Source organism: Gymnoscopelus braueri (assembly GCF_963280865.1).
Source record: "Gymnoscopelus braueri genome assembly, contig: SCAFFOLD_77, whole genome shotgun sequence".
Classification (NCBI taxonomy): domain Eukaryota; kingdom Metazoa; phylum Chordata; class Actinopteri; order Myctophiformes; family Myctophidae; genus Gymnoscopelus; species Gymnoscopelus braueri.
In genome coordinates this window covers 101,814-127,714 of record NW_027660461.1, presented here as the reverse complement: position 1 = coordinate 127,714, position 25,901 = coordinate 101,814, and the positions used below count along the sequence as shown (strand labels likewise).

The 25,901-nt window shown below is 40.1% G+C and overlaps 3 protein-coding genes across 3 annotated transcripts in view; 1 reads left to right on the top strand and 2 right to left on the bottom strand.

Annotated features, from left to right (window-relative positions):
- The window catches only part of LOC308081541 (uncharacterized protein), a gene marked incomplete at its 5' end in the record, with an annotated part of 76,287 nt that overhangs the window by 7,148 nt on the left and 43,238 nt on the right, over positions 1 to 25,901 (bottom strand). The window lies entirely within an intron of this gene.
- On the bottom strand, positions 414 to 12,384 carry LOC308081539 (uncharacterized protein; the record flags this gene model as incomplete). Its single annotated transcript, XM_080457906.1, has 9 exons — positions 12,183 to 12,384; positions 6,140 to 6,517; positions 5,526 to 5,771; positions 4,334 to 4,354; positions 2,998 to 3,089; positions 2,358 to 2,721; positions 2,113 to 2,204; positions 1,126 to 1,429; positions 414 to 778 (listed from the first exon to the last, which is right to left on the bottom strand). Exons 2-9 carry the CDS (start codon positions 6,513 to 6,515, stop codon positions 414 to 416), a joined length of 1,860 nt encoding a protein of 619 aa, XP_080314032.1. The 5' UTR covers positions 6,516 to 6,517; positions 12,183 to 12,384.
- Positions 15,809 to 16,936, top strand: LOC308081537 (E3 ubiquitin-protein ligase TRIM21-like; the record flags this gene model as incomplete). Its single annotated transcript, XM_080457905.1, has 1 exon — positions 15,809 to 16,936. The coding sequence occupies one exon, from the start codon at positions 15,809 to 15,811 to the stop codon at positions 16,934 to 16,936; it is 1,128 nt and encodes a 375-aa protein (XP_080314031.1).

Below are 25,901 nucleotides of genomic sequence, written 5' to 3'. Positions count from 1 at the left end.
TACTTCTAAATCATAGGTCTGATTGCTACCAAATTGTCTGAGGATAATTATTGGACCAAGCGTATCATAACTGACACATAGCTTGTTAATATCTCATTTAATTTTGATTATACTGATCAATTAATGTCAAACTGGTGTCCTTACTGTAATGAACTGTTGTTACTTCAGAGCTAATTAGACTATTGAACGAATAGAGCAACCATTGTGTGCCTCATTATACATCTTCATGGCTACCGGCGCAAAAGACTGTCTATTATATTTCCCCTTGGGGTCTATCAATCTATAATTTACCCTCCTGCTCCATTGCCCCACAATGTGGAGGAGGTGGGAGTGGTTGGCTATGATAGCGTCCAGTTTCCTTGCTATATGCACCTTCCCATAGTGTTGAATCATGCCAAATCACCACTTTGTTGCTACTGTACGTTTATAGGATTTATTTTAATGTCACTGTGATGACCTGTGTGGGAGTCCTCTGTGGCAGGCCGGGTGGCAGGCCGGGTGGCAGGCTGAGTGGCAGGCTGGGGGGCAGGCTGGGGGGCAGGCCGGGTGGCAGGCCAAGGCAGGGTTGCAGAATGAGGATGGGTAGCAGCCCGGGTGGTAGACCGATGCTGGGTGGCAGACTGAAGCCGGGTAGCAGATTGGGTGGCAGGCTGGGTGAGAGGCTGGGTGGCAGGCTGGGTGACAGGCTGGGTGTCACAGTGGACCTTGGTCCGATCATCCATTGGCAGGTTTGTCCGGATCTGACCCAGCCCAGGAAGATGGAAGATGTGTATGTCACCTGTACAACAAATATGATGTCTAAAATGTCACAACTCCTATGCAGCGAGTCTGATTCAAACACAACTTGTTCAATAGACATCCATACAACAACATCTGACTAGACTAGATTATTTGTTTATATTTCCTCCTAAATCATAGGTCTGATTGCTACCAAATTGTCTGTGGATAATTAATGGACCAAGCTTATCCAAACTGACATACAGCTTGTTAATAGCTCATTTAGATTGGAAGATATTGCGTTCATTTCAAACGTGTACAGTATATGTCTACATAAGAACCTGAAACAAAACTCGGAAGTTTCATTCAATTTGAACTGAACATGTAAATTCAAAAACCCAAACAGACCCAGTACACTGGCAGGCTTAGGCCGGATGGCAGGCTTAGGCTGGATGGCAGTCCGGGCCGGTGTGGCAGGCTGGGTGACAGACTGGGTGACAGGAGGCATGGTAGACTGGTTGGCGCGCTGGGTGGCAGACTGGATGGTGGTCTGGGCAGCGGCTGGTGGCTCTGCCAGTTGGAGGTCATACTTGCCCTTCCGGCCCATCCGGTAGCTGAATTTGGCTCCCCAAGTGCCCGAGTCCCACTTGACCTTCATCATTCCATCCTCATCTGGTTCTTTGCAGACCCGCCCCAGCCCACGTGGTCCATCCTATACCAGAGCACAGAGAGAGGTGTCAATTGGGTTGATTAAAACTCACTCTTTCAGCACGTAAACGAACACAAACAAAGTTGATTCAGACAATATGGAACATCACAAGACCCAGTACTGTTTTTTTTGTATATAAAATGTCAACTTCCTGTTGATTTTACTATTTAAAGATACGAATCAGCGGATCTAGTCTGGGTTTTCTTCCTAATAAAAATTGCGAAATCAACAGGAAAGTAAAAAAAAAAAAGAGTACTGGGTTTGGTGATATATACTGTATTGGCTGGATCAACTTTTTTTGTGTTCGTTTATGTGGTACAAGAGTGACTTTGAGAGCTGTTTCACCGTACAATGTACAGTAAGTCAATGAGGAGCATATTTTCAATTATCAATTTCTAATCAATGGAGCAATTGTTTTTGATTTCTTGTCCACCTTTGGAGTTACATCATGGCAAGGTAACTACACAACCCAAACCTCTACCAAAGTGGTCTTGCCCTTTAAGACAAAACATGATCAATAACCTAATCTAGCAGTGAATCCGTGGCAGACTGGGTGGCGTGCTGGGTGGTAGACTGGGTGGTAGACTGGGTGGTAGACTGGGTGGTAGGATTCAGCAACGGATTCTAATTTACACTATACTATTCACTATAAGGTCACTAAAATGTTTTATCTTGTATTATCAAACCTCTTGTCCCCATTCCCAGTCTGGTCCTCTCATAACTCTGGTACCGATCTTCATCATGGAGACCAGCTCTGGACCAGAGGTGGGCAGGGAGGCTGGACATGTAAATGATAACAGTTAATTTATGCAAGGGATAATCAATAGGGAGCAGGTCATTATTGAGAAATAAACCCCTGATAGGGTGATTAGAACCTGACACCTATCGCAGGGGTCTAAGCATTGACATCTATTTGCTATTAAATACGCACGGACAGGCTGGGTTACAGGCTGAGCGGCAGGCTGGGTGGTGCACATTGGCTCTGCCAGTTTGAGGTCCTCCTTGCCCTCCTTGCCCATTTGGCTGGTTGTACCTCTGTCCCAATAAATCCAATGGACAGGCAGGGTGGCAGACTGGGTGACAGGCAGAGTGACAGGTAGGGTGGCAGGCTGGGCAGCAGACACGGTGGCATGCTGGGTGACGACTGGTGACTTTGCCAGTTGAAGGTCATACTTGCCCTTCCGGCCCATTTGGTAGCTGATTTCTGCTACAGGACACCAGTCCCACTTGACCTTCATCCATCCATCCTCATCTGGTTCTTTAAAGACCCGCCCCAGCCCAGGTGCCGGTCCATCCTATACCAGAGCACAAAATGAGGTGTCAATTATGTTGATTAAAACTATGACAATAAATGTTCATCAATGACCTGAAGATCTCAAGAAAAATTATCACAAAAAAAACACAGACACATAAAGGGAAGTACTGATCAGGAGGGGTTATGTCCAATTTCTTCTGAAAACAGAACATGATCAATAACCCATTAATCTATCAGTGATATACTGGTCTGTCAAACTGTACCTAATGCATAATATTCACTATAAGTTCGCAAACATTTTTTATCGTGTATTAACCTGATCTCCCCATTCCCAGTCTGGTCCTCTCATGACTCTGGTACCGATCTTCATCATGGAGACCAGCTCTGGACCAGAGGTGGGCACGGAGGCTGGACATGGTAGATGATGCAGATAGTTTAAACAACATTGTTTAAACAATGGGTGTGGCATTTAACACATATCAGACTTTTCCAAGTAATGGCCATCATGAGTTCAAAACACATGCTGTATGAGCCTGGTACAGAATTGGTCATAATTCAATGACTGCTGTTTATTTTTAATTTAGTTGATGAAACACGTTTCCAAACTGTTGAAATGGAACAGTAGGGGGTGATAGGGTTTCTGGGGGAAAAAAGGCATTTTGGGGAACTTGAAAAAGGGCAAATTGGATGTTGAGAGTGCAAAGCTAAAAGAAAACAAAACCTGCACATCCATTGGAGGGTAGACTGCCCCAACGCTCCTGATTTCGTGTATAGAGGGGCGGGTGTATAGAGCCGGCGAGAGATTGCGCCTGATCCCATTGGTTCACCGATCTGTCCGTCAACCCCCGCCCCGTTAACACAACATTACGAGCGACGCCCACTGCACTCTGGTTGGTTGGGAAGTGAAACACTTCCTCATACCGAGTACACCGACGCGCTGGGCCAGGCTTTTATTTTTTAGCAAAACTAAACAATAAAAGCCTGGAGATCGAGGCTAATTGGAGGGTAATTGCAAGACCGACGGAAACCAGAGGCAGTGCTAAATTAAAGTTGCACACTGTGGCTTAAAGGGGTCTCAGTCTCAGCTTTATTTGTGAACGTTTTGTCTTAAACAGTCTTCTTCAGAAGACTTTTCTTCAGAAGACTTTTCTTCAGATGACTTCAGAAGAAATTCTGAAAGAGGTCGTTTTAATCAAAACGTTAACAAATAAAGCTTTTACTGGGAGCCCTTAAAGGAGTAGTTCATCCAAAAAATGACTTATTTTCTATTAATTATACACCCCATGAAGCATTAAATTAATGGAGACGTTTTTGTCGCATTCCTAAACCAATAATTTGATTACAGACAGAAAGATGCTTATGTATCCGGTAGGAGACTCAAAGTAGACTCTTTGAGTCTCCTACCGGAAATACACCTGCTCATCAAATTATTGGCTCAGGAATGCGTCAAAAACAAACAAATCTCCATGAATTCAATGCTTGGGTCCTTGGGTTTCTGAAAGGCGCTATATCATTTCAAGTTATTATTTGTATTATTATTATATTATTACACTTATTATTATTATTATTATTATCAGAATATAGAGCTATTCAACACTTATTTCATGCAAAATATATCAAGTAGTTGGAACGTAGTTTTACTAAGTACTTACCTAATCTGGTCTTCACTATGCCTGGAGTCCACACAGAAACAACAACAACAATACAAAAGACAACAATTTAATATCACACAGTATCAATAAGACAAGAACATGTAAAATAAGCCAAATATAAAGATCATAAAATTGGTGAAATAAAAATCTAATCATAGTGTACTATAAATAATGCATCAGTAGGTTACAGTATTTTTTATTGGGCGGTGAAACCGCCCCTATAAGTGAGGTTTGGATATTTGTACAACAAATCCTGCGCTGTGATTGGCCAAAAATGTACCCCGCCTAACCCTGCACCGTGATTGGCCAATCACAGTCTATTCAGGACTGTGATTGGCCAGTGTCACATGACACATGTGCATAGCCCTATATAAGAAACCATAACTTAAAAAAACCCATAAATTTGTTTTTTTTAAGTTATGGTTTCTTCCATCATAAAGAGTGTTTCAATAAATGTATTTATTTTTTGTACATGATTGGTTGACTCCATTCAGTATTGTGATTAGCTAGCAAGACACCGCCCACTTCACACAGGGTGTGATTTTTAATTTACCAAGGACAGTGTACTTCAATCAACATTTACGTACATCTCTAGGAGTAGTAACAAAATGGTGGTGCCGATTTGTGCGTGCAAAGTTTCACAGCAATCGGAGGTGCGTTCATTATCTGAGGCACCGTTTGCCCGATCTACGTGAAACTGTGCACACATACGTCCTGGATGCCAAAGCAGAATCTCTGCCCCAAATGTTTTAAATCAGCCTGTTATAGCGCCACCAGGAGGCAGATTTTTGCAAAACATTTTATTCATATTACTCCTACAGATTCTTACCAAACATCCCGCAAATCGGTACACAGTATCTCTATAGTCATGTGATCAAGTCGGATCTGTCCGATGTTTCATATTCGATACTGATTGTCTAAGATTGGCTTCCAAAGTTTGCAGGAGTGGTTTGTTTTCAACAAAATGCCTCAAATCATGAACGCAGCGGGCCATTACCATGAGACTTTGCACAGACATGCCCTTTCAAAATCAGCCTCATGGTGGCGCTATAACAGCCCGGTTTGCTTTTTTACCTATATTTGAACCGATCGGTGTGAAACTTCACACGCACACTCCCTAGAGGCCAAGGACACATCAGACTTTTATAGCGACAACGACGAGAACTTTTTGTAGTTAATTTTCATGTCTTACCTTTGATTCTTGACAATTTCTTTGAAAGCTTCTCTGCAAGATCATTCCTGGTGATTTTCCTCAGAATATCCTCTGTGATATTCACAGCTTCATCAGAGCTGTAGGTCTGCACCATGCGGCCAATGGTGTCCCTCTTGTCGGCATCCTGAAGATGATCCTTTGGGATTTTCAGGTGGCTCTGGAACTGCTTAAAGTCCTCGTCTGTCAGACCCTCCAGAGCTTCCAATATGAGATGATCTGCCATTTCTGGGAATATTTAATGAATGGAGATGATCAGTGCTGCTGAAAAGCATGTTATTGATATATATTGATATATATATATATATAAAGCTGACATTAACCGATGGCAGCTGATATTTCTCTGTTGTTGATAAGCATGTATTTTGAGCTGGCTATGTTGGTGTGTTGGTTCTCTGTAGCCTACCAAGCTTTAGATTCTGAACACTTATTTCTTATAATGAAGATTTATTTGTTTCCCTGGCACAAAAGGGGGAAATAATAATTCCAAAAACTAAATAAACAAATATCGGTATCAGCTATCGGCAAAATTTGTATTCTAAACATCGGTATCGGCCACACATTTCCATATCGGTGCATCCCAATAATAATCTTACCTGCTGAAGAGGCAGAACATGTTCTACGTTCATATGCAGGAAAAATATGTTGATGATCTGTGTAATTTGATCTGATCTGGTTGAAACGTTCCAGTGGGAGTGTACAGTATGTGACTTTAATAACTGGACTGGTTCGTAAAGTTAATGTGAATGGTTTAAATTTGGATGAAATATTTCTTGACCATTTCTTTGAAAGTTTCTCTGCGGTGATATTCACAGCTTCATCAGAGCTGTAGGTCTGCACCATGCAGCCTATGGTGTCCCTCTTGTCAGCATCCTGAAGATGATCCTTTGGGATGTTCAGGTGGCTCTGGAACTGCTTAAAGTCCTCGTCTGGCAGACCCTCCAGAGCTTCCAATATGAGATTATCTGCCATTTCTGGAAATATTTAATGAATGGAGATGATCAGTGCTGCTGAAAAGCATTATGGATTTTTGGGCGGTGAAACCGCCCCTATATGTGAGGTTTGGACATCGACATTCGCTGCACTGTGATTGGCCACCATTGCACCCCCCCCACCTATTGTACCCCCCCAACCCTGCGCTATGATTGGCCACCATTGTACCCCCCTAACCCTGCACCGTGATTGGCCACCATTGTACACTATGGTGGCCAATTCAGGACTATTCAGGACTGTGATTGGCTAGTGAACACATGACACATGTGCATAGCCCTATAAATAGGACTATGCGCTAAAAAAAAACACATGTTATTTTTTAAGTTAGGGGTGTACAATGGTTGGTCCACAATATTACTTTTCTTTAAGTGAACTTCCATCACTGTGATGACCACTGTGACCACACCGCCCACTTCACACTGGGTGTGATTTTTTAAAATGTCTTTACATTATTACTACTAGTAAAATTACTACTACTCAAATCATTTAAATATATACAATACGATATGTACCGTACATACATATATGTTCACAAATAGTATGGAATATCAACAATCCTTCCAAAAATGAAGAATACTTTGAATGAATATGTGCTAAGTTTTATGCTAATTGCTCAAACATCTGTAGAAAGATTGTACACAAAAAATAATATTTGGACAACATTTGGACAAAATTCAGATTTGGTGGAACGATCTCTCAAAGCACAGTGGGTGTGGCTAATATGTAAAGATGTGTCTGGAGCCAGAAAATCCAGAATAAACTAGAAAAAAAAATCCTCGGAGTACAGGTCTCCGCCAGGTCAGGTAGGTTATTGTGGGCCAGCAATGTTCGGAATTTGCCAATCAGGATGAAATATGAAAAATCGGACGGATTCTTCTTGATCGCTTGACTATAGAGATAACGTGTACCGATTCATGTTTGTGGGAGTAAGGGACAGGTCGATTTTTAAAGAAGGGTACCCCTGGAGAAAATGTATATACCTTGATCTAAAATGCCATGACCCTCCCTTAGACTAAAAAAAAAAATCAATGACCCTCCCCAAGTGATTAAAAAAAAAAAGTAACACTCCCCGCCTAGGAGTGAGTGTCACGACATATTGTCCCACGATATAGCCTATTGTGGTATTACAATGTGACGATAGGTATTGTCATGATGTCATACTGTATCGTAATATTTTTTTAATTATGTTTTTAATAAAAAAAAAAACTATTTTTTTTTGCCGGTGAAAGTTCTAGGAGTTCTTACTGTATGGTGTATGATATGAAATGTAAATCTTATCATAATCACAGTAATTATTAATCATGTCTTCCAACGTATTCAAGGTGTTTTGGAGAGAAATGAAACAGACTCACTTTCAGTTTAAAGCACTGCAGAGGGGAGGTGTTGTGTGTCAGCTGATGCTCGTTGATGCTCGTCAGCTGATGCTCGTCCACTGCACTCTCAAATAGGCCTACATCTAATCTAGGATTGTTTACATGGTATTATACTGTATCTGGTATTATAGATTTTTTTTAGCAGTTGGAAATAACTAGGCTGTACTTGGCTGGTAAAGTCCAGATGACAAAAATATGAGGTTTGTGGAACTTATTGTTATGCAGTGTTATATTATATTATATTTGTTATATTAGTGTCTATCTGTCCTCTGAAACAATGGGTTTATAGGTAGTGAGAACTTCACTTCTCCCTGAAGCTTGCACAAATGTATTTATTTGTGTGTACAAAGCACTTTGTAATTGTTTTTTAGTGCTTTATAAAGTAATTTCACGGACATAGACAAGTCTTGCCACGGACATGTTTGTCCATGTACGGACATGTTGATGACCCCTGAAGGAGCTATTTGCTACCAAGGCAAAGGAGGGCAGAACTGGACAAGTGAAGCTGGTTGTCGTTAGTTGAGAAACAGTGTTTCAAAGTGTCCAATAATAACAATTATAACAATTATAATAACACACCACAATCATAATCCATGGTAACCCTCCATCCACAGCCTAGGACCTCCTCCAACCTAAAAGTTAGCTCACCTCTGATCAAAGTCAGGTGCCTTCACATTAAACTATTGTGACACTGCATTCAATTAGAATCCTGTCATGCCCTTCATGAATCACTCATGTACATATTTGTTTTTGTCTCAAGTTTCCTTGTTCCAGTGTTCCATTGGCATTTTATCCTTGACGTTTCCGTGAGAAGCATTTAACATGTAATTATCATGTCTAATAAATCAAAACAAATCAAGTGTAGCTTGTAGGGTGTGTCTTACATGTGCATGCCTTGGACTTTCTCATCAACAGAGAATACCTGATCACCTTAATGGAATGCACTACCGTACCTTGCCAAACCAACTGGTTTAGCTGGTAGAACTTGATCTCTTTCTGTCCTTAAGTAACACTGTCTTTTGAAAAGCCAGCAATCTCTATATTAGCCATATGATGTATACTACGCACCCACTCACCTTTGCAGCTAAGTGGCCCTTTTGAGGTTGAAGCACTGACTATTATTATCCAAAATAATTAGGATTTAATTTGTTGGTCGCTCAGTAGTTAAAGCAGACATACTATTGTTTTAAAATATGCAGCACATTGGAATAGACCCTATGACACATTAGGAGTCCATTAGTATACATTTAGGGCTAGGCCACTGTGTTTTTGGTACAATGATTTTGCATGTCCGTGGCAAAAATACATTATTAATGAAAATGTCCATCACAAGCTGCCATGGTGATGACCCCTGCTCCCACCTCATTATCCTTGCAGCTGCAAACAACTTGATTTGATACAGGCAGCAAGCATGTTAAGTTCACTCCCCCATCAATAAAGTGTTGCTTTAAGTTTTACACTTCACGTTCTGTGCAGATTAGCTAGTTTTTGTTAGCTTAGTTTGTACAGGGTCAGGTTCATTGTTTCTCGCTATTTCCAATCTATGTGATAATTAAGTAAACTGGCTCCTGGCTGTAGCTAGAGAATCATTTCTCCCTGGTCTGCTACTGCTGAAGCATGCATGTTACTGCATGCTGCATTAGTTTCTCACCTCAAATGTTTTGCAGGTACATATTTTAGTACATTTTGATCACCTGCCTTATCTGTTTTATTTGATCATTAGTATTGAAGAATGAAAATGGGAATGATGGCCAATAGGCTACATAGAGAAATGTTAATTATTTAAATGTGTACATGGTAATGAGAACGTAATGCTTATTTTACTGAAATTTGCACTGATAAAAGTCCCACATGGACTGAAGCTGTCAAATGAAATTGTAGTTACTTTGCCCTCATCTTAAAGTTAACGTGTTAGGCTGTTTGTGGTATGATGCAGGGATAACGGGATAGATGGGCACTAGGGACATCTGGGCACCTCGATGTAAAATTGGCTATTCTGTCCAACATGTTAAACAAATAAAATATTTGGAAAATGTTTTAAAGTAAAGTGTACATGATAAGAATATGCTTAAACATTAGGCAATTAAGGTCTAACATTTCTACAATTGCTACAAAACAGATCCAGTCATTTTGGGGCATAAACAAGAAGTTGAAGGATAATCTGATAATGATGTACCATGCATGTTCACATCATGTATACTTTACATTACTTTAAAATGTCAAAATAACATGGCCCATGTCAATACTGCCATTACCCTCAATGAGGCAGAGGAGAGGGTAATGGCAGTAATGACATGGGCCATGTTATTGTGGAACATCTTGCTCCATTAGCATAAGACATCCAACATAGGGGAAAACCGGGACGAACGACGCGGAGGGACGGTTGCAAGTCGGACCTTTTGTCATGCTACACTTAAAATCGTCACCCTCTTCGTCTTCGGTCGAATACATCAGACACGTTTTTTTCCCAGTTCTGATCAAAATTGGCAGAGTTGAAGCCACTTTTGTGTATTTCCACACTGTAGTAAAAAATACCCTATTTGAGTGTTTTCCATTTGTACTGCTGTGTTTATTTGGTGCCGATTGTAAATGGATGTTGTCTGTTAGGCTAATCTGTGGGCTAACTCTCAGTGAAGGTTCCATTGAAAAATATACATTAGCTTTTGTGCTAGCTAGCAAAACATCCGGGGGAGGGCAGGGAGGGACGAACGGCGCATTACGCCACTCGGTGCATTACGGACAGGGAGGGACGAACGGTGTAACACAAAGTTGAGGAAACGACAGAGGCGACATTAACATGATACATTTATTTGACTATCAGCATGGTCATTTGCTCGTAGGATTCTACTGAAGCATCAATGAGAGTTAGATGCCAGAAATGTAACTTATGTGCTTGTTATAGGACATTTCATCCGACCGCGCCGTCCGTCCCCTGTGTATGCACCGCTCGTCCCGACTGGCGGTCGTGTGCGGAGAGTAGCGCAACGTCACTTTACTTACCGATTGCGTTCGACTCGTTTCACTAAAATTAAAACGGACTGCGGGTAATCGGAGAGGACAAGTGTCTCTTGTTCACAAAAAAGTATGGTTACATGAAATTAATTAATCTCTGTGCAGGGAGGGAAATAGAAAAGGGTGCGCCGTTTGTCCCCGCCCTCCCCTACTACATTTCTGGTGTGAAATGGCACGAGGGACACCCACAAAAACACCACCATCATTTCCCTGCAAGATATTTTTTGAAAATAGCAGATCTACAAGCTCACAATGAGTTTGTAGATCTGCTATTTTCAAATAGCTGATGTATATGTTAAAGTGCTCATGTGGCCCATAGTGGCTTCTTTTGGGCTGGGTTTCCTAAACCTGTTTGCTTGTTTCTCTCACAGAATCTGGCAACACTGTCAGGGTCCCCACAAGATCATGTGGGGACCCCCCTGGGGGTGCCGACCCACAGGTTGAGACCCACTGCTGGAGTTCCATGTCAACATTGAACAAACGTTAAGCAGAGAGCATTCCAGAAATGGCTTTAAACATAAACAAATGCCGTATTTATCACACCCCTCATGTCAGACAGGCTGTTTGTTAATACACAAAGTTTAATAGTGCTTATTGGTTAATGTATGTTTTGTAATACTTATACAATTCTACAAAGTAGGCAAAGGAGGTTTGGAAATAATTGCAGTGGAGCAAAACGTTCAATATTTGCCTTTTTGAGATGTAGTGGAGTAGAAGCAGAGGTGTAAAGTAACTAAGTATATTACAGTACATACTTAAGTACAATTTTGAGATATTTTTACTTTACTGGAGTGTTGCCAATTGTCTATACTTTTACTTCTACTCCACTACATCTCAGAGGCAAATATTGTACTTTTTGCTCCACTACAATTATTTGAAAACTTTAGTTATTAGTTACTTTGCAGATATAAATTATTACATTATAGAACATATAGCTTAACCACTTTAGCCCTATTTTATACCTAGGCTATTTGAAAATAGCAGATCTACAAGCTCACAACGCGTCGTGAGCTTGTAGATCTGCTATTTTCAAGCATTTCAGTACTTTTACTTTTGGTACTTTAAGTACTTTTGATACCAATACTTTTGTACTTTTACTCAAGTAAATTTTGAATTCCGGACTTTTACTTGTATTTTTACTGAGTATTTCTACATTGCAGTATTGATACTTTTACTTGAGTAAAACATGCGAGTACTCTTTCCACCACTGCTACACATCCAACATATTATTTAATAATCAGTGTTTAATTAATAATCTTACCTGCTGAAGAGACAGAACATGTTCTATGTTCACCTGCAGGAAAAAGAGGTTGATGGAAAAAAAAGATCGGTTGATGAAAACATGTCCTCGCTGTGTGTTTTGATCTGATCTGCTTGAAACATTCCACTGGAAGTGTGTTTTTGTCAAAGCAATAACTCGACTGTTTAAACCATTTAAAATGGTTTAAATGTGGAGGTTGACATGTTCATATTACCCCTTAAAGTCACATTATCCTTTTGCAAAATGTTTGACACACACGCGCGAGCACACACTCACACGCGCGCACACGCACGCACATACATACATATGTGCGCGCGCAGGCACACACACCGGCATAAAGACAACATCATGCAGGAATGTGTCACTCTGCGCTACCGCAATACAGAAAAGGAATGTTATCATCTTGGCTGATACTGTAGCTACAAGCTTTAACATGTGCTTTGGACTCAAACATTGAATGAAGAGAGAGAGAGGGGGGAGGGAGAGAGAGAGAGAGAGGGGGGGGCGTGAATGCTACCACATCCAAGTGCAAATGTCAGTTAAGGACATTTTGATTTGCAGTTGGACATTACATGTGGTCTGAATTAAAGGGGTGATGAACATCTCAATGGTGTGTACTGTATATATGTATATATATGTTAGGGCTTTCACCAACTAGTCGACTAGTATAACCACTAGTCGACCTTGTTGGTACTATAGTCGAATAGTAGTTTTTTTGCATTGTTTTAATGCCATTACTATTATTATTATCCTCCTGCCTTTATTTTTATCAAAAGGGGGTCAAAAGTATGCCCAATAATAGCCTATTATTGGGCAATAACCCCCTTTTGAGGATCCTTGGAGACGCTGCTGTGCTGCTGTGCCAGAAGCACTTCCCTTAAAACAGCATCAAAATAAAGGCATGAGGACAATGGCAAAAAAAATAAATATATATATATATATATATATATATATATTTTTTTTTTTTCCACTTTTTTTAATAGGTAATTGCGACTAGCACTGGGTCAAATTAGTCGACCAGTAAAAATCTGTAGTCGTGAGAGCCCTTATGTATGTATGTATGTATGTAAAGAATCTTGAAAGTGTTTGACATATTTTGAAATAGAAAAAGTGCTCCTCGGAGCACAGGTCTCCGACAGGTCAGGTACGTTATTGTGGCCTCCTGGTGGCGCTATAATAGGGCAATGTGAAAAGGGTTTTTTTGGAGTCCCTGGCACAAAACATAATACATTTGGGGGTCCATGAAGCTTGGCACAAAGAAGTTTGAGAACCATTTGTAGACTGGGCCTCAGGTCTTAATGGGTTAATAGATCAGAAGCATGATGATGACGCGCCAATCATTCATGAAGTTATGTGGAAGGATTTATGGCTCCAGATGAAGTCATCGTCAAATGCCCTTGTTATGCATGCTGCCATCACTGTTGCCAGATTTTGTCAGAGAAATAAGCAACCAGGCCTATGAAAACAAATACACAAATACATGTGTGTATTTAGCACACATGTACTATTTGAAAATAGTCGATCTACAAGCGTCGAATTCGCGACGCGTTGTGAGCTTGTAGATACTGCTATTTTCATAAAGATCTTGAAAAGAAAAAGTGAAATATTCGGAATATATTTGAAAAATAACATCCCGATGGGCGTCCTTGACAAGCAAATGTTTGAGAACCGGTTTAAACAATTATAAAAAATAATAATTTGAAGCAAGCCCAAATAACTACACTTTTAAAAACAAGCCCAAAAAAACACAACCCGCAACTACCAATATTTAGAAGCAACTTCACAGAAAAACATTTACAGAAAAACACTAAAGTCGCTTAAAATAAGCAGACGTGGCAACACATGCTGCCGTTGTTTTGTTCAGACTTGGTAGCTGTGCAGAATACCACCTTGTTTCCTAACTATTGGGCACAGAAGCACAGAAGCACTGAAGCACTGGACCAAAACAAAGTTGTGCTATCATATTTATGGGTTGTGTATATGTTGTTTAGTTAACATATTTGTTTTATTCAAGGCTCCAGAACGTGGAGGGAGGCTCTTCAGTAAAAGTGGAGGTATTAAGGGCTGGTGTGTTTGTATGGGCCTTGACGGAGCGGGCGGTAGAGCATCTGCACGCCGGCAGTGGTGGAAAAAGTACTCACTCTCCTACTTAAGTAAAAGTACCAATACTGCAATATAAAAATACTCTGTTACAAGCAAAAGTCCAGAATTAAACATGTACTTGAGTGAAAGTACAAAGGTAGTGGCATCAAAATGTACTTAAAGTACCAAAAGTAAAAGAACTAAATAGTAGAAAATAGCAGATCTACAAGCTCACAACGCGTCGCGATGCGACGCGTTGTGAGCTTGTAGCTCTGCTATTTTCAAATAGCCTAGGCATAAAATAGGTTTAAAGTGGTTAATGTAGGTTAAGTATGTGGTTAAGTTTTCAAATAAATGTAGTGGAGTAAAAGTAAAAGTATTGGAAATTGGAAACACTCAAGTAAAGTACAAATACCACAGAATTGTACTTAAGTACAGTACTTAAGTAAATGTACTTCGTTACTTTACACCACTCCGCGCCGGTTGTGGTGGGCCGGTCTGGGCCAAAACGTCACGGGCCGAACTTCTGTCCCAGTCCAGCCCTGTCAGGACCTCTTCTTCCAGGAAGTACCCATAAATGGAGATTAATGTCTGTCTGTGTCCCTTTTATGCCCATATATGGAGTCCAGGCCAGTCTATGACGCAGTTCTATGACGTGATGTTAATGACATCATGGTACTCGATATATGGGGATTTGCGGTTTTATCAATAATATTTTGTACCGTCATTTTGTCCTCTTTATGCCTATATATGGAGATATGTATATGCATCTGTCTGCCTGCCTGTTTGAAGTCGGTCCCATAGTATGCCAACATATGGTCTATAATGAGGAATGAAGCCTTTTATGTTTTTTTAGATGCACTTTCCAGATGCTCTTCATAGACGGTCCCTCAGGCTGTGCTGCTGTCCCCTGCTCTCATCCTCCCTAAGGGGGTTTTTGTTTTTTGTAAATTGTGCTGTTTGTCTCTGGTCTTACAATTCATGTTTGGCCCTTAACCAGCAGTCTATTCCCACATGGTTGGCCCTCTGCCCTAAGTGTCTTTTTTAATAATTGTCTGTATCAGGTTGCCACGGTTACTGAATATATACTTGGAAGTCAGTCTGGAGCTGTGTGGAACTCCATAGTTGGGCACATTTTGATGATGTCACATTTGATGACATGAGATTTGAGTCAGCTTGACTTAAAAGCTGATTACACAGTGTGAGGGGCTTTAGTCAAAGAGAAGAGACCCTCGCTCACTGAAGGAGTTATTCTGCTGTAGTCACATCATTAATATTCCTGGATCTTATAGATAGTTAATACGGTTTTAAGTTGATTTTACATTTCCAGTGTTTCGCACTTTCTCTTTTATTCTCAGTGTGTAGAAATGGCCTCTGCCAGCAGTCTCCTGTCTGAAGATCACTTCCTGTGTTCTATCTGTATGGATGTGTTCACTGATCCAACCACCACTCCATGTGGACACAACTACTGCAAAGCCTGTATCACACATTACTGGGACACTAGTGATGTGTGTAAGTGTCCACTATGTAACAGAACATTCTATATGAGACAAGAATTCTCTGTTAATAAAGTCCTCTCTGAGATGGCCAATCAGTTCAGGAGTCACAAGTTGAAAGAGGAATATGAAGCAAAGACAGAGGCTGAAGTTCAGCAGATGATCCAGGAGAGACGACTGAAGATTCAGGGGGTCAAACACTCAGTAGAGCTCGGCAGGAAAGATGCAGATACAGTCATAGCAGAGAGTGTTCAGGTCTTCACTGCTCTGATCAGCTGTATTGAGAGAAGCCAGGCTGAGCTCATTGATGTGATTGAAGAGAAGCAGAAAACAACAGAGGAACAGGCTGAAGGCTTCATTAATGAGCTGCAACAGGAAATCACTCAGTTAGAGAAGAGGAGTTCTGAGCTGAAACAGCTCTCACACACTGAAGACCACCATGACCTCCTCCACAACTTCAAATCCAACAACTCTGGGTGGAGACCCACCAAGGACTGGACAAAGGTCAATGTCCATCAGTCTTCACATGTGGGGACAGTGAGGACAGCTGCGTCTCAGCTGGAGAAGACACTCAGTCAAGAGATGAAGAAGCTGTGTGATGCTGAGTTGAGGAGGATCCAGCAATATGAGGTGGATGTAACTCTGGACGCTGATACAGCAAATCACTGGCTCATCCTGTCTGAGGATGGAAAACAAGTGAGTCATGGAACCGTAAGGAAGAATCTCCATGACAACACAGAGAGATTCTCTTATTATCTCAATGTCTTAGGAAAACAAAGCTTCTCCTCAGGAAGGTTTTACTATGAGGTTCAGGTTACAGGGAAGACAGAGTGGAGTTTAGGAGTGGCCAGAGAGTCCATCTACAGGAAAGGTGTTAAGACACTGAGACCCAACAATGGTTACTGGACTATAGGGTTTTGGAATGGAAATGAGTACTGGGCTTATGCTGACCCTCATGTCCTCCTCCCTGTAAGAGAGGAGGTCCAGAAAGTGGGAGTGTTTGTGGATTATGAGGAGGGTCTGGTCTCCTTTTATGATGTGGAGACCAGAGTTCATCTCTACTCTTTCACTGGCTGCACCTTCACTGAGAAACTCTTTCCATTCTTCAGTCCATGTTTTAATGATGGTGGTAGAAACTCTGCTCCTCTGATCATCTCTCCTGTCAACATGAAGTAGAACAGCCTGGAGTTTAAATAAACAGTACATTAGACATGTCATTATAGGCAGAAGACATTAAAAACATGTATAAAAAATAAACATGGAAAAATAGAAGATCTACAAGCTCACTCTGTGTTGCATTGCACCTATTTTGGGACAAAGTAAAACAAAAAAATAATAATGCATAAGGTTAGGGTTAACTCTTTCAGTGCCAAGAGTATTTTCATAAAGTACTCCCAAACTGCCAGGAATTTGCGTTTTTTTTTATTTTGTAATTTTGTAATTTTTCATTCAAATAAATGATCTGATTGGGGTTTTAAACCCATAATACAGTTCTACCAGTAGAGAGCAACAAATCGACACATTGATGATCTCGCTGGCTCACTCGCCCCCTCCCAAACAGGCTCACGTCATATCCGGTCAGAACCGGATGTTGACATTTTCGACAATCGTTGATCGCGCTAAATTACGATGCGATACACGACTACGATGACTGATCGTCACCCAGACCAAAGAGAGTAGACGTGGACCTCTCCGTTCGCTTTTTATACCGTGTGAAAAACCGTGACTTTCCCTATTCTGGCCGAAAATCACCGGAGAAAAACAACGTGACCCGGAAATGAAATTTTTTTTTTACATCCGGCTCCGGGTGAATCTGAAGGAGTCAGGAAGCGAAAGTGATCATGAAAAATAAACAGAATAACGCGACCACAGTCAAAAGTAAAAACTCGGGATTTCTCGTGCTGGCACTGAGGGTACTCGGGAAAAACTCGGGATATGTCGGGGCGTGGCACTGAGAGAGGTATCTAAACCCTATTATTATATGTTATATTAATATGTTGGATTCATTTTAATGTGTATTTTCAACAATTGAAGAATCCCAAGGTTTCATTTGTCACTACTCCTGTGTTCATTTCGTCGACTAAAATAAAAAACGTTTGTCGAAAATAAAAACGAAATAAAATCTAAGCTATGATGACTAAAACTAAGACTAAATATACAAACAATTTCGTCAACAAATAAAAATAGACTCAAATGTTAGTGAGAGATTAGTGGAGACGAGATCCAGTAGAACTAAAAGACATTATATGTCAAGTCATTTTATGTTTGGTTACGTTCCGGTGTTGCGCTCTGAAAATAGCCGATCTACAAGCTCACAACGAGTCGCGCTGCGACGCGTTGTGAGCTTGCAGATCGGAAATTTTCAGCATGCAACAAAGTGTAAAATCAGGCATTACGACGTCATCAAGGCCTACAGGACCAAGTTTTTGGACATGGACCCCCGTCAGATTATTATTATTTTCTTGCCTTAACTTTATACCATAACTCTGAGAGTACAAATGGAACCAAATGAACCTGTAAGGGTACAATACAAACATACACTCTCAAAACACAGTGTCAAACACAATAATTATCCACATTAAATGTGATGACACTTTTAACGGGCGTCACAGATGCAAATATAATAGTTTTCCTGTTCATCACATGTCCCTGATTGTATCTAAGATGATTTTATAATTCCTTTAAGAAATATAATCTAAGTTTTTCAATCATATGTAGTGGATGCATAGGCGATTTGTGCCTCTGTCAGCAGGGAAAATATAAGAACATTATGTTTATCATATATGTGACATATTCAAAATTGGCCGCCTGCATATATGTATCTACATATATGTATGTGTAAACCGGGTGGAGTTTTAGTGAATGTCTTTGACACCAATTGATTGTGGTTTATTTACTGCAGGTGTTCATGTGTGGAGATTTGGTCCATCAGGATTGGGTGAGACGCTCTGATGCCATCCAATCATGATCTAGTTCTGCCTTTAAAAGCAGGAAGTTGGCAATCAGGAGACAGGTTTTTGTAATGGGTGAGTTAGTCCAGGGGCCAAGCCATATTTTGGTACCACCTAACCACCTTCATGGGGTGTGCAATTGATGGAAAATAAATATTTTTTTTGGGTGAACTCCTCCTTTAAGTTTCCCAGGGGGACTCTCTACCCATTCAGCTATGACCACACTAGACCGAAGGAGGGTCAACTTTTACAAGCTTATGGAAAGCAGTCTTTTTGCAAACACCAAAAATCGGAGAAGTTATCATTTGCACACCCCATGAAGCCTTGAATACATGGATATATTTTGGTTTTTGTCGCAATAATTTGATGCCCGGGTGTATTTCCGGTAGGAGACACAAAGATTCTACTTTGTGTCTCCTACCGGATACATTAGCCGGTAGGTAGTGATAACTGCCATTAAGGTACAAGATTGGAAGGGTTATCATACCAAAATATAAACTAGAGACATGTAGGAAGACAAAAATACAAAAACTTTACGGTCACCTTAGGTGGTACCAATTTATGAAAATATCAGTGTTGGCCCCTGGACTAAGTAGAGTGTGTTCCAGTGCCACCGATATGTTTTAATGCTTATTGTAATTGTGAAGTGAAATAAGGAGTAATGATGTTGCACATGTATGTGCGCTGTACACAGGAGTTACACTCCTGTGTGAGGCAGGTTTCTGCATTTAGGTGCACTTCACTCTGCTCACCCTGGTGAGAATGTTTGTTTTCATCATCACATGCGTCAGGGACGTGCTGGCCACTGGGAAATTTGGGACAATTCCAGAAAGGCCTCTCCATTCCAGGCCGACCAGGCCGGCCGTTTAAATATATATATATATATATATATATATTTATTTTATTAATTCTCCACTTTTTGGGTCTGGGCGACCCACAAAGTAAATATAACGGCTACATGTCGGCTTTCCGACGGTTACTAACCCTAACCCTAACCCTAACCGCACGCGGAAGCCACTAGTCGGAGTAGTGAGATGTCGGAATGGAAGGAGCACCCCAAATATAACCCATGTAATTGGCCCACTGGCTTGTCTCTCATCTGAAATGGCCCAATAAATTCTTACGGGCCTCTCTATCGGAGATTCCCAGGCTGAATTAGGGGCCCAGCACGTCCCTGAATGTCATATATTGTGTACTCATTGAATTTGAATAGCCTATTTATGTTTAAACCCACTTGTCAATAACGTAGTAGTCCTGAGCTCTCCACTCTGATACAATGTCTGGGCCTTGATAGTAACTTTGTGTGCTTTTTGCAGTGATCTGACTTACTGAGTTGAATACTCCCTTTTGCTGTGATGTGGGAATGCTTGTCTGCTCTTGCTGTTTGACGAAGGACAAATTGTGATCTATTGTGGTTAAGAAGGACCAGTTGCAGTTATTGTATGGCAGTGGCCTAATTTGTGTTTCTATATTTAAATGTGAAATAAATGTTATATTTTGTCAATCGGGTGTCTTCACTAAGTCTCTTTTTAAGCTCTGTTTTACGAACCTGTGTTTTTAAAGTTAAAGCCTTAAATGGTTGTTGGTGAAATTCTAACTGGCGTAGTCAGTAGTATTTTAATAACCTCAAAAGTCCATTTGGTTACATATTTATATACCCATATATGTGGCATGTATGTGGCCATAGAGACATATATTTCCTATATATGAACCTGAATATGGCACATATGCAGCATATATTCTGCATATACTTGCCATATATATATATATATATATATATATATATATATATATATATATATATATATATATATATATATATATATATATATATATATATATATATATATATATATATATATATATATATATATATATATATATATATATATATATATATATATATATATATATATATATTAAAAAGTAAACATTAAATAAATAAATCATCCGGCCGCCAGGCCCCCCTTGCAACCCCCCCCCCTCCCCTATAGAATGGCCTATGAGTGGATGTGAAACCTTTAAGATTATTATCATTTTCTTACAAAAACACACATATATATATATATATATATATATATATATATATATATATATATATAATCCCACCTATCTACACAGTTCAACAGATTAATGTATCCATAGTTGTTCTATGATTCATTTTACATCATATCATATCAGGACTCTGTTCTGACAGGACTAACTTTATGGATTTCATTAATATTATTGGAAAAGCAGTGTTTTGTATCTTTAATAAGGATTCCTTTAAATGAAGGAAACATAAAAAATAGAGTATTGTGTTCAGTAACAGTGTGTTTCAGTAATAGTGTTCAGTAACCGTGTTAAATAGCTCTATATTGTGATGATAGTAATCATTACTATAGAGTGACAGTGTTAAATAGCTCTATATTGTGATAGTAATAATTGCTATAGTCTATAGTATATATATACTTATTGAACTCATTAAACTCATAGAGCATTTCAACATGTAACCACCAGGTGGCACTGTGGTTCAGGACGTAGAGAGGTTGAGCAGGACAGACAGTGAACCCTCAACCAGCTCCTGATCAATGGTGGAAATAAGTACTCAAATGTTTTACTTAAGTAAAAGTATCGATACTGCAATGTAGAAGTACTCTGTTGCAAGTAAAAGCCTGAAATTCAAAATTTACCTGAGTAAAAGTACAAAAGTATTGGTATCAAAATGTACTTAAAATTACCGAAAGTAAAATAACAAATTTTGGAAAATAGCAGATCTACAAGCTCATAACGTGTCGCGATGCAACACGTTGTCAGTCAGCTTGTAGATCGGCTATTTTCAAATAGCCTATAGATTTAATATAGGGCTAACGTGGTAAATGTATGTTTTATAATATACTAATTTATATCTGCAAAGTAACTAGTAACTAAAGTTTTCAAATAATTATAGTGGAGTAAAAGTACAATATTTGCCTCTGAGTACTCCAGTAAAGTAAAAGTAGGCCTACCTCAAAATTGTACTTAAGTTCAATACTTGAGTAAATGTACTTAGTTACTTTACACCACTGGAAGCAAGGACCCTATTGATTGATTGGATACTTTATTTAGAAGTTTGCAGAGAAAAAGCACATGTAAGTACAGTACACTTAGTTACTTTGCTCCACTCAGTAGTTCACTGTTCATACAGTACGTGGAATGATAACAAACGTGGTGTCCAGCGTTGCCAGATTCTGTGAGAGAAACAAGCAACCAGGTCTAGGAAGACCAGCCCAAAAGAAGCGACTACGGGCCACATGAGCACTTTAACATGTACATCAGCTATTTGAAAATAGCAGATCTACAAGCTCACAACGCGTCACGTTGTGAGCTTGTAGATCGGCTATTTTCAAATCAAATCTTGGGGGGTAACTATAATAAGCAGATCTGGCAACCCTGGTGGTGTGAATGAAAACAGGTAGATTTTTATTATTATTTTTTGAACATATCGTGATGAAACCTTTTGATGTCAATATTACAGAAGAAAAAATGATGCAGTTACTGTACGTGGGGGGGGGGGGGGGGGGCATGGATTCAGAAATCAAGGAAAGGGCAATAAAAGCAAAAAAAGTTGAAGAGCCACAGATCTACATACAACACATCTGTGATGTAGGCCTAAGACTCCAAAGTTGGGAAAGATTTCAGCCCCATCAGAGACCAGTATGACTCCATTATAACATTTGAGTATATAAAAAGTATATAAAGTAGTAAGTATATAAAAACATAGAAAACACATGTACTTCTGTGGCCTACTGGCAGTGTGCACAGGAAATGTGTCACTGATCGGTCCAGTGGTTTGAGAGATCAGCTCCAGAGTCACACAGACTGACTCTTTTATAGACAGCTAGACACCCGTAGAGCCACGTTGTAAAAATATAAAACATTATTTGAAAAAAAAAAAGTATTAACTTTAATCTCTGTCAACTTAGCTCTCTGTAATGCATCTACCATCTATGAACCCTAGGTGGCGGTGCTGTATTATACCACTCTGCCATTTCAATTTCATATTGGGGACAATTGTGGTACCCATCTCTGTGTGCTATTGGGTGGCCAATTATTCATCAATACATTTCTCCAACCCAATGGTGCAATAATTTCTTTAACACTATAAAACATGGAAAAACTTAATTTGATCTAATTATATCCTCGAATTGAGCTGAGCTTGTGTTGCCTATGTTATCAAGGTATCCATAGTTGTGTCTGTCGCTGTACCCCCTGACTGTAGATTCTCATCAAATACAAAGTTCTATTTCTCGCGGTCGATTGCAACTGTGTAACCGCAAAATCACAACTCAGCTGCTAACCGCAACCTAGCTCGTCCCCTGTTATTTCAGACTGTATCTTGTCCCCTGTGTTTTAGACTGTAGCTTGTCCCCTGTGTTTTAGACTGTAGCTTGTCCCCTGTGTTTTAGACTGTAGCTTGTCCCCTGTGTTTTAGACTGTAGCTTGTCCCCTGTGTTTTAGACTGTAGCTTGTCCCCTGTGTTTTAGACTGTAGCTTGTCCCCTGTTATTTCAGACTGTAGCTTGTCCCCTGTTGTCCCCTGTTATTTCAGACTCTAGCTTGTCCCCTGTTGTCCCCTGTTATTTCAGACTGTAGCTTGTCCCCCATCCATCATCAAGTTGAACTTGATGAAGCCCTACATGGGCAAAACGTTGTTCACTTTTGGTTAAACAAACGAAAAAGACGTGAAAGCAGTTTATCGTGTGCGGACATTCCCTTTTTCTTTACTTGATTATTTTTGGGTCTAGCGCCGCAGTGATCGTTTTGTTGACTGAGACTAAGACTAATAGACTAAGGTTTTGATATTTAGTCGACTAAGACTAGACTAAGACTAAACAATAGTATACTAAAACAGTACTAAAACTAAATGGTGTGTTATTCAAAAGACTAAGACTAAATCAGCTGTAAAAATTAACACTTTAAACCGTGTTTAAAGAAACTGAGTATGTGGAAATCCTACCTTTTTTTTCAAGAGCAGAGATCTGTCCAGAGATGCAAAAGACAGGCTATAATACACATTCATCACATTACTACATAATAAACTATGATAATTAATTACATTTATCTTCCTGATATATAGAAATTCCCACCCACAACATAATTTGACTTTACCTAGGACATTCATCAATAGCCATAATGCTTTGTGTGTTGCACGTGAATGCACCATGCAGCCTTTCTGGTGATTTTAAATCATTTGGAAATTGGTGAAAGCACCAGCGTTTTTCTCAGGGTGACCTTTCTAAATTCAGACATCTGCTTTATGGTCCCCGGAGACACCGGATCCTCCTTCTGTGCCACATCTTTGTTGACCCGAGTGAGAATGGTCAGGAGGTCGTCGCCCCTGTAACAAACACACAACATTGAGGCACTTGATTGAATTGCAGTCAATTAAACAATGTAGTAATATAGCCTATATGCAGCAATGGGGGCAATTTGGTTATCAGGTATCAGTATTGTGGATCAAGTATGACTTAGCTCTTCTTAATATATTCATTTATCAATTTGTATTCATGTCTTTCTTTCTTCATATTTTGAGAGTTACCTGGGACAGCGCTCTTTTAGCTGTTTGCACAGAGACTGTATGAACCAGCTCCCAGTTTTGCTGTGCCTGAATGCTAAATAATTCTCCACAGTGGCCATGGCGACCAGGAAATCTGCATCCACAGGAATGAGAGGAGCCTTCATATTTATTTTGGGTAGTCTAAAACTGTCAGCTACAACCCCTTCCTCTTCAACCCCTTCCTCTTCAACCCCTTCCTGCGTCTCCTTGCCCTGACAGGCCTGGATGAAGAACACTTTGGGCTTGCCCACAAGGACACGGCAGTTATCTCCGTTGAAGCACGCAAATATGTCTTCAATGAGGAGGAGCTTCCTGTCGGTCCCGAAAACGCCACCCTTTTCTCCGTGACTCATAATGCAGCAGACAAAGACATCGCCGTGCTGTGGAGGATCCTCAACTTTAAGGTCGGTGAACACCCCGTGCTCCGTGGACCATTCCTCTACGTAGAAGCTCTGTAACTCAGCGAGGTTCGTCACAGAAGACAAACAGTTGAGGGTCTCGTGCATTTGGCTCATGGTTTGGTCTTTGAACATCAACACTCTGAAGCCCAGCCAGCTGAATGTATCGGCCAAATCGTCTGCAGGGGAGGAAAACAAAGATTCAACCACCAAAATAAACCATTTACCGAAAAACATCTACTTCTCATGTTAACATTTTATATGTCAAGTTGACAAGCTCAGAGAGCAATTTATGATATGTGCAATAATCTTCTATTTGAGATCATTACAAGCAACCAACAGTAAAGAGTATGAGGGTAAGTACTATCCAGACAACGTTCATACCAGCATCCTTGTCTGTTCCACGTCTTTGATCACGAACGTCTACAAAGTTCTCATTGTTGATGATCACACAGAGGCCTGTAGGTTTGCTGCTCACCTCGTACAGGTCATCCTACAAACAGCAGAGAGAGATTTTGAGTTTGTCTCAAATACACAATGGGTGACTCTAGGACTGTGATTTTATTTTACATATTTCTGAACATGGTATACACTTTGGCCATACATAAATGACAGTTTGTACAAACATCATCAACATTGCTGGATATGTTTATGCTGTTGAAACTGTTGACATTGGGACAGTGTTGCTGAAAAGGGGCTTGGAGACCGGAACATATATAGACATGAATGAAAAAGCATCTGTCTAGTCGTCATAAAACCTGATTGTCAAAGGTCTAGAGTAGACCCCTCATAGCAGTCCGTTGGCTTTAAAGGTCCTGTGACAAGAAATGTCTCTTTTTTCATATTTTATTATTATATTATATTATATATTCGCTTTTTGGGGGGTTTTCTGACATAAATTCTACCCCAAATAACAGAAATGTTAACACTAAGTGGTTTATTTGTGGTCAGGCCTTCTGAATAATGATAACTGAAATGGGCCGCTGAATAGCCTGCAGAATGTTACGTGATTTTTGTAACGATCTCACCCTCCAGGAAAAGAAGCTGAGAATTATGTCCGCCATTGTATTAGCCAGGATTAGGAATGTATATGGAAACCCCGACCCTGGGAAGAACCTGTGATACATGTTTGAGTTGAATTATGATTTAAAGTTTTGAAAAAGAAAAACATAAACAATGCTCTCGGAGCCAAACCTTCAATAAACGCCCTTTATT